This window comes from Otolemur garnettii, unplaced genomic scaffold (assembly GCF_000181295.1).
Source record: "Otolemur garnettii isolate 467f Iridium unplaced genomic scaffold, OtoGar3 scaffold00120, whole genome shotgun sequence".
NCBI classification, from domain to species: domain Eukaryota; kingdom Metazoa; phylum Chordata; class Mammalia; order Primates; family Galagidae; genus Otolemur; species Otolemur garnettii.
In genome coordinates, this window is record NW_003852515.1 from 3926908 (window position 1) to 3937028 (window position 10121).

Here is a 10121-nt window from a genome sequence, read left to right on the forward strand (position 1 = left end):
GGAGGCAGGAGACTCGCTTGAGCCCAGGAGTTGGAGGTTGCTGTGAGCTGAAATGCCACGGCACTCTGCCCAGGGGGACAGCTTGAGGCTCTGTCTCAAAAAAAAAAAAAAAAGATATTATAACTGCAGTTATCAATCAACATACAATTTAGCAACCACATGCAAAATTAGGATCTGTGGTGACATACAAGATAGAAGAAAAAAAACAGTCTATCCTGGAAGAGGTTATACTCAAGTTTGGAAGTCATGACATACCGATGAGAGATCCTCAACTCTGGGCACTACTGACATCCTGGACCAGATAATTCTTAGTTGTGGAGGCTATCCTGTCTTCTGCATTGTAGGATACGAAGCAGCATCCCTGACTTCTACCCAACAGATGGCAGTACTGACAACCCTATAACCTCTGCCACACAATTTGCAACAACCAAAAATATCTTCAGACATTGCCAACTATCCCAGAGGGCTGAGGGGATTCCTTCCCTAGTTGATAAAGATGATGATGGTCCCAATCATGGAGAATGACTAGAAACCAGCAACATCAAGAGTTGAGCTATTACTAACTTCTTTTTACAGAGGAAGAGACTAAGATGTTAAGAAAATTAAGTAATTTGCCCAAGTTTACCTAGCTAATAAGTATGGCACCATGTAGTTCAACTACACAACCCCCTTTAGATCTTACAAGGGATAATAACTGCCATGGAATTTTAAGAAAGAGAAAGACTGCCATTAGCTGGTTAAGTGATTAAGGAAGAACAGAGGCAGCAGGCTCTGTCTCAAAAACATCTATGTTTTCAGACAATCACCATTCTGGCTAGACTCAAATTTGTCAAAGTTTCTCTCACCATGATCACTTAGAACCAATATTCCAAACCTACCGGCTAGCCATCTTATTAATAAAGTTCAAGATTGTATTCACCATTCTTTTTAATAGCTAAATACTTATAATGACATAAAGTCAATTAAACTGTCAAGTTTTACATATCAAGTCAGGTTCACCCCACCTAAAAGTGACTAATTTATTTTTAGAACTCAAACGCAGAGCTTCACACTCACTTCTACAATGGTTTTCTTAAAGTTGTGGCCTAGCCTTTTGATCTATTTTCTCACTCTGATATAATTCAATTATTTACCAAAATAAATTATACCAGCTTTTTCTTCTAAAAACCTAATTTATGTGCTTTCTATGGTTACCCTCATGTCTTTGAAAAATATTTAATATGCCTAAGTGTTTACCTTACTACCTAAGATGTAAGTAGAGGTACAAGATCTCTACCAATACATCCCCTCTAAATTGACAATTCCTAAATTATTACTTTCTGGGTACAGTTATCAACCACATACAATTCACCCTACACAATTTTGACTTGACCCATAATCCACCATCCAACCCTCCAGCTTATCCCTTGTCAGATAATTTGGTCCCTTGACTGACACACTTTGTAATTTAATAAAAGAGTGAACTAAGATCAACATGCTATGAACTCACACAGTTGCTTGAGATCATTCCTTACTTAACTCAACGCTCATAGCCCTCTACTCAGTAGTCTACTTAAGAACAGTCCCAAGGCCAATATTACCACAATCTTATTTTTTAGTTAAATCCCTTTCACAAAAGTAAATTATTGGCTGGGAACGGTGTAATCACACCAGCTACTCAGGAGGCTGTGGCAAGAGGATTGCTTGAGCCCAGGAGTTTGAGATTGCTGTGAGCAACTCCAGGCCATTCTACCCAGGGTGACATTGTGCCTCATAAATAAATAAATAGATTGCTAGATAGATAGCTGATTGATAGACAGAAAATAGGCAATTTTCATTTCTTTCATAATTTCTCAAACATGAACAACTATGCTTTTGTAATCATATTCATATGCTTTTAAGTCCACTATGAGCCTAAAACCTGAATGCTAGAAGCTATTTTCTCATCTTTCTTGAACTTCAATTTCACAATATTATCTGCTCTACTCTTTCTCACAGAAAGAGCTATCCTCTTATTAAAGAAAAAGGAAGCAAAAAATTTAAAAAAACAAAATAGGTCAGTTTTCTGTTACCTAACAGCACTGTACTATCTTCCCCAAATAATAAGAAACCTTTATCTTCTTATTCTATGTTTATTTAAGATGACGTTGTTTCTTTTTTTAGAAGATCTATACATGCTATTCTCTTTTTAGAAGTGATGTTTCTCCACTTAGTTACCTAACGAATATTGACTGAAAACTGTTCAAATGTCTCCTCCTCTATAAAGCCTCCCAAAAGACGTGGCTGCCCTATCTTTGCAGCCTCTCTAGCACTTTATGAAGCCTCCTCCTGCCCTCTGCTTATCTTCCCCATTAAACTTTAAGCCCCTTAGCGCTGGAGATTATACCTACTGTGCCTAGAGGATATGTCCCTTAGCAACTCGAAAGTGTAGGGCTTGAGAAAGAAGTCAAGGGTAGAGACTTAGGAGGGTGACAGCAAAGATGGCAGGAAAAACATATAAAAGAAAACAGAATTATCATATGAGAAAATTCTGACATGTGCATTAAAAAAGAGATAAAAGGATGAGGAGAAAGGGACCTTTAACAGAGCAGTATAATGAGAACTCAAAAGCCTCCAAGGAGACTGATACAAGTCACGTACTTACATTTTTTTCTGATAATTCAAGAGGATGACTAGGCAAAAGTTCATTTTTCACACAAGAAAAACTGGGGAAAAAAATTAAAAGGGCAATTAAGTATCACTCAATACCCACAGCTCAAAATCATATCTATTAAGGGTTGACTATAATAGAATGGCATGAGAGAGGCTTTTTGTTCTGTATTCTCACTGTGGTGATAGTTCTAGGAATTGATATATGTGTTATACAGAACTATCTACCAAAAAGGAAAAAAAGTCAAATGCCTTATATGATAATTGTTCAAGAACACATCTATCATGGTGGTGGTCAAGACTCTAATTGCTAGCATTTGGGAACTTTCCAAACCTGGTGCTAAATGATGCCCTAAACGTAGAGAAATTTAATAAACATATGTTTGCTACTATTACTCTGATGAGATGTTTCCAGCACTACATAAAATATTTAAGTCTTTTCCCTTCAGGTTTAACACATGCTTAATTTATCTTTAGTAAACATATTAAAGCATTTACTAAACACCTCCATGTGGAAGAACAATTAGGTGATGCACAGGTAGAACCAGGCCACTGGTCTTCATGACCATCTTACAAACTTTGATTTAAAGCTAAAAAAAAACCCTCGGAAGTCCTGCCACAATCATTTATTGAATTTTGTCTTTGTACAGAATAGTATCCAAGAAATGGGACTTGAAAATTGTCCTGCTTATGGCAATCTTAGAGTTCAATCAGAAATAAAAAGGAACATTTAATATGGAAAAAAAAATCAACAGGATTTAGTTACTGCCTAGCTAATGAATCTGATTATACTACAAATCAAATTACATTGCCAATTCAATGGGCTATATATTGCATCTTTTACTGTAAAATTGAAAGTAATGAAAGATTACGTCTGCCATTCTGTTGTAATAATACTCTAAAACTAGATACGAGGTTGGACAATTAAGTTTGCTAACTCCCCCTAGAAAAAGTGCTACAGCAAAGATGGCAGGAAAAATATACCAGTGATACTCACTGATCACCATCAAGGTGATCCCCTCGGGAAGCTACTCACTGATGCCAGTGCCTAGTCCACGCTTCAAAGCAATTTTGGAACTCTCTGGAATGGCTATCAGAGTTGTTGTCATAAGAGGTTTGACAAGTTTATAAACTTGTCCTAGAAAAAGTGCTGCATACCTCATTGCTGAATATCACTACAGTCATGAGATGGCCAAACGGAGTACTTTGAAGGTGATCATAGTGATATCCACCAATGAGGCATGGAGTACTTTTCTAGTATGAGTTCACAAACTTAACTGTCTAACCTCACATAAGGCCTTTTCTTTGACACGATGATGGGGACCTGTTGCTGTCTATGGAAAACATACCTTGCTCTGCAAACCTACATCTTGTTCCTTCTCTGTGAACCTATCTTTCTTTTCCTCAACAAACTATTTCACACTTGCCTTAAATACTAAAAAATAATAAAATTAGATACATGTATAAAATTAAAAAATTCAAGATATGGAATGCTTATTGGGGAAAGACATTATTCTTATAAAACCACAGAAAGGGGGCATAAACCGTGTGCTAAAGCTAGAAGAGAAATACAGCAGTAAACACGGAATGCTTCCACTGTCAGGTAGTGTTCTAAATATTTTTTAGGTATTAGCTTATTACCCTCTAAAATAAGATATATACTATTATTGGCCCTATTTTAAAAATAAAGACAGGGAGACATAGAGCAATTAAGTCACTTGCCCAAAGGCACACATCTAGTAAATAGCATAGTCTGGATCCAAATCCAGGCAGTCTGGGTCCAGAGTCCATCCTCTTAATTGCTATGCTCTAGTGCTTTCCCCCCCCAAAGTGAATTACTCCAATAGCTAATAAGATAACGAGGCAAATGGCTCTCCAAATTATCAGTAGCAAAAACAAGTAATAATACTAATAATAATACCTATCAAATCATGCTAATGAGGACCATTGCTTAGGAGAATGCCCTACTTTGGAAACCTACTACTCTGAGATTCTTCTTCTACTACAGAAAACATTTACAGCTCTTTCCCTCCCACTTCCCACCCAATCTAAGGTATATTACTTCCATCATCACCCAAATTAAATAAACATTTATAGTCTTGTGAAGAATATAGTGAAAAATGATTCACAGAAACATTTTATTATAACAAAGTTGAAATCATAACTCCTGCATATACCCTTTCCGAAGAAGATCATGACTTTCAAAAGGTCCACTTGCTGAAAGTTCAGTAACTGGAATACTGTCCTTTAGCTGTGATCCAAGTCCTCTGGCATTCTACAACACAAATAAAAAACAATATTAAATACCAAAATATTTAAACATCCCCTCAACACCTATGTCAAAAATACTGTTTAGAAGAGAGAAAAGATAAGGTCTCTCCCTCAAAGACCCGACACACAACCAGCAATTCTCAACCTGTGGGTTACAGGAACTGTATTAAAGGACCGCAGCATTAGGAAGGATGAGAACCACTGCCCTAGACGATTATAATGAGCCTTAAGCATTATGACAGAAGGACATAAAGCGATACAAAGAGTAACACCAAAGTTGTGAGTGGGAAGGATTCCCAAGCTGATCTCTGGGTTTTTGGCATTGTTTGGTTTCTTTGAGACAGGGTCTCACTGTCACTCAGGCTGGAATGCAGGTACATGATCACAGCTCCTAGAAGCATGAGCTCCTGGGCTCAAGTGATCCTCCCACCTCAGCCTCCCAAGTAGCTGGGACCACAGGTGTATATCACCACACCTGGCTAATTAAGAAAAATTTTTTTGTAGACACAGGGTCTCACTATGTCACCAGGCTGGACTTGAACTCTTGGCCTCAAATGATCCTCCCACCTTGGCCTCCCAAAGTGATGGGATTACAGGTGTGAACAACATGCTCAGCCCTCAGCTAGTTTCTTAATGCTACCAAACTGAAAGGCATTCCAGGAAAAAAGAAACAGCATGTTATATAGAATCTTCAGCAAAGGGGGGGGGGAGTAAAAACATGGATAAAGATGTGAAAATATAAATGAATTAGTTATAAGTAGTTTGAGATGACTGGCTAAATACGTGTATCCATAGGTATTAGTAAAGTCTGGCAAAATAAAAAAATAAAGTCTTACATACAAAGAAACCTGGGTTTTATTCTAAAATTGATAGAGCCTCTGAAGCGATAGGGTAAGATCAGATTTGTTTTCACTGGAAAGATCTCTCCCTTAGGTTGGGAAGTTTAGTTTAACATAAGATCAACCAGGAGGACAGAATTCCGTTATACCGTTTTCAAGGATGAGGAATAACAAGGAAATAGGGTTAAGAACAGAAAAGACAGCTAGAAAAAAGTGCCCACAGAAGCTAGGAAAAAGGGAATTCAGAAAGTATCTAGTTTCTTTCTTTTCTATTCTTACATTAGAGACAAAGTCTTGCTATATTGCCCAAGCTCCATTTGAACTAGTAGGTTCAAGCAATCCTCCTGCCTGGGTCTTCCAAGTATCCGGAATTATAGCCATACCCCACTGACCCTGGTGTTTGGGTTTTTGTTGATTTGGGGTTTTGTTTTTTTTTCCAGACAGAGTCTTACTATGTGCAACCTCAAACTCTTGGGCTTAAGTGATTCTCTTGCCTTAGCCCCCAAGTAGCTGGAACTGTAGTAGGTACCCCCCACAATGCCCAGCTATTTTTTTGTTGCAGTTGCACTGTAGTTTTAGCTGGCCCAGACTGGATTTGAACCCGCCAGCCTGGGTGTTGGTGGCCGGCGCCCTACCCACTGAGCTACAGGCACCACCCAAAAGTGTACGGTTTTTATAAAAGGAGGGCATTACCTATAAAAACAAAATTTATCTAATCAGAATAGTATAAAACAAAACAAACCAAAAAGAAGGAACAGTGCATTTGGTATGGATGTCTTGTCAACCTAAACATTTATATGCTATGAAATATGCAATCACCAAATACTTGTTAGGCACCTATTATGTGTCAGGTACAGTCTAAATGAAAATACACATCTACCTCCCAGAGTTTCATCTCATGAAGATAAATTAAACAAGCCATAAACTAGTAAGTAGTACAACAGATAAACACAAGATGCTGACTTTAAATCACCTGCTATTCAAGTGCAAATATCCCTATAATTCCACAGAAAACAGTTACAGGGAGTTACTCTTAGAGAAACCATTCTGAGAAACCAAAATAGTTTGATTTATTAATTTCTTAATGTACTGGTACATTTTATTTCATCAGGTACTTTCTCTTGACTGAGGGTTCTTCACTCTGCAGTGCTAGCCCAGACTCTCACACATGGGTAACTTCGACAGCTTTCTAATGGGGCTTGCTGCCTTAGACTCACCCATTGTCCAATTCTGCACATTCAGGTTTTCTGAAAACACACAAACCCACCCCCTCAAACTGCTATAAAATCTTTCATTGGTTCATCAATGTCTGAAGAATAAGGTCCAGAGCAGAACTCAAAGACCTGTCAGCAAACCATACCACCTCTTTGGCCCTATTTACTCATCTGTATCAGGTAGTTGAACTCCTTCCAGGACTACAGATGCTACTTAACTTATGATAAGGTAACTTCCCAATACACCTATGATAAACGGAATATAAGAAGCTGAAAATTATTTAATATACCTAACCTACTGAACATCAGAGTGTAGCCTCACCTTCCTTAACAGAGCTCAGAACACTTACATAAGCCTAGAATTGGGCAAAACCATCTAATAAAAAATTGAGTATCTCATGTAACTTATTGAATGCTGCATTGAAAGTGAAAGAATGGTTCTATGGTTACTAAAAGTATAGTTTCTACTGAATGCACATCACTTTTGCAATATTATAAAGGCAAGAAAAATAGTTAAGTTGAACCACTGTAAATTGGGGACCCTCTGTAGAGTTGTATGATTGTAGCTTTCCAAATGTACCTTTTACTACTTTCCTACATGTACATTCTCCTCCTGCCAGACCCATTTATTGTCAAGTGACAGAAAAAGTTTCTTCTCTGCACAAAGAGGGGCATTCTGATTTCTGGGTTTTATTGCTGCAGTCATTTTTCCAATGTCCTTCTGTAAAATATCAGGGCCAGTACTTTAATGTTTCTAATAAAGTACAGAAGAAAACAAGTCTATGAAAATCTAATTACCAGTTACACTTGAGAGTGTTTATAAAACTTTTTTACAACAAGTAGTATTTACCAACAGAAACTTTCTAGATTTATATGATGGCTTACTAGCCATCTGGTATGGTAACCCATACCAGAAACGGTGGCAACAGTAACTCAGGAGTCTTTCCAAGTATCACAACTTTTTAATTAAAGGAAAGAGAAAGAGAAGGGTGTAGAAGAGAGGGGGGAGATGCACTAACAAAACTGACAAACTGCGGAAAGCAGCTGTTATGACTGTTTTTTAACCTAGGACACCTGACACTATAAACTCGCAAACCCGTTTGTAAAGTTTGGCTATATAAATGCGACCTACAGTTGTGGGCTGATTATCATGCATTCTGGAGGGAAGGGGTGAAGTTAAGAGGGCTCTCAATTCCCAGAGGTTACCCTTGGGGTAAAGGGTCTGCACTGCCGCCGCACAGAACGCTGCACTTTCGGGTTTTCCTTTCCAGCTCTGAGCCAACAAAGGGGAAGGCCCCGAGCTGCTGCGGGAACCTGGGATGAAAGAGCGCAAACTGAGGGGTGGGGGGACAATCAGGATGCAGCCGAATCGCTGCTTGAGGGACCAGTGCGGTATCGGGCCCCGGCTACAGTCACGGCCCCCCCCGCCCCAGTGACTCGACAGATTATGGCGCCCGAGGCCGGCTTCACACCCAGGCCGCCGCCGTCGCCGCCGTTACCCGGGAAGGGCTGGCAGGCGACGGCCTGCTCCTGCCGAGCCACGGTCTCGAGCCCGCCTGCAACTCGGGCCGCCAGGGAACTCACCATCTTCACGGGTTCTGCGAACAGTCTCTCAGCCCCGTTACCGACAGTCGACCCCGCTGCTTACTTCCGTTTCCGGGGGCCGCCCGCCACATCCGCCGGAAGTGCGTCCGTCCGGGGCAGGAAGGAAGGAGGCCGAAGGGAGCCCGGAGGGAGCCGCGCGGGACGAAGGCTCCCACGCCTGCCATCCCGAAGGACCGCGGGCTAAGGGCGGAGTGAGGGTGTGGGCTGGGAGGAGGGTGGGGTAGGGACGGGACGTGCCGGAGGGGAGGGAAGATGCGAACTCCACTTTTAAAATAAACATTACGGTTTGTGCTACATGTTAAGATGTGCATTGTGCTTTTATAGATAGGTCGCCTTATTTAACCCAAAACCGCTCTGTGGGAGGTATTACGTTTTACAAAAGGGTAAAACGAGGCCTAGAGGTTTGAATGACTTGCCCAAGATTGTTTAGCTAAGAAGACAATAGTGGAACATAAGGCTTCTGTCTGGTTATGTTTATATTTTAAAATATAAAAATATATTGTATATATTGTATGTCGAAAGCCTGCTATGGGCAGAACCTTGGGCAGAGGTGAAGAAAACAAAAAAAGTGACCAGGCTGGCGTGGTTCCTGGTCGCGGGTACTCCAGGGGTTGGGGGTATAGTGAGTGATATATACTGGACTCATAAAATTGTATATCAGTACAATTCTAAGTGCTTCACATGCATTATCTCTAATCTTTTCAATAATCTCATGAGGTACTACTGCTGCTACCCCAATTTTATGGATGAGGAAGCCAAGACATAAAGAGGTTACATAAATATGCCCAGAGATGCAAGTCTGAGTCCATTTTCCAATGTCCTGATACTATACTGTATTGCCTTCCAAATACAATATGATAAAATGGCCTTATGTTTTGCCACCATATAATGTACACAACTAAAGGAATCCTTGAGCTGTTAGCCAAAGAATAAGAGGAAACTAATTTGGGGTAGTAAGATATGCTAAAGAACATTACTAGCAGATCTGTTTGTGCAAAAAGCAAACTGGGTGCCTGAGCAACAGGCCTTTTTCTACAAAAAGAGAAAGAAAACACCTAGCCAGGACTGGTCATGTGCATCTGTAGTCCCAGCTACTTGGCAAGCTGAGGCAGGAAAATTGCTTAAGCCCAGGAGTTTGAGGTTGTATTGAACTATGATTAAGCCACTGTACTGTATTCTAGGCAATAGAGCAAGAGAAACCTGTATGTATTAGCCTCTATTCAGAAAGTCAAGTAGGGAGTGGTGTGAGATGATAGGGGCAACTTTTTTATATAGCCTTTGTAGACCAGATTAAGGAAGCTTTTTCTTTAGAAAGCCATGGAAGAATTTTAGGGAGGGAAATATTAAGTTATATATGTACATCCACAGCCATGGTTATACAACTCTGAAGTTCTGGAATGATCCAGTTATTAAATATTCCATAATGCTATCCTTATGCTTGGGGTGGCCAGACGTCCCGCTTTTGGCAGAACAGTCCAGATTTTTAACAATTTGTCCTGCAGCACGTGGTGTTTTAAAAAAGTCCCAATATTTGGAAAGAATGCATGAACAGGCAGGAGAACAG

At 39.9% G+C, this 10121-nt stretch overlaps 1 protein-coding gene across 1 annotated transcript in view; it reads right to left on the minus strand.

Annotated features, from left to right (window-relative positions):
* The window catches only part of POMP (proteasome maturation protein), a 19785-nt gene extending 11064 nt beyond the window's left edge, over nucleotides 1-8721 (minus strand). Inside the window, exons 1-3 of the mRNA XM_003797611.3 lie at nucleotides 8537-8721; nucleotides 4806-4903; nucleotides 2624-2684 (exon numbers count right to left, since the gene is read on the minus strand). Of these exons, the coding sequence (XP_003797659.1) occupies nucleotides 2624-2684; nucleotides 4806-4903; nucleotides 8537-8539 (162 nt within the window). The 5' untranslated portion in view covers nucleotides 8540-8721. The remainder of the gene's footprint in view (nucleotides 1-2623; nucleotides 2685-4805; nucleotides 4904-8536) is intronic.
* Nucleotides 8722-10121: the final 1400 nt, after the last annotated feature.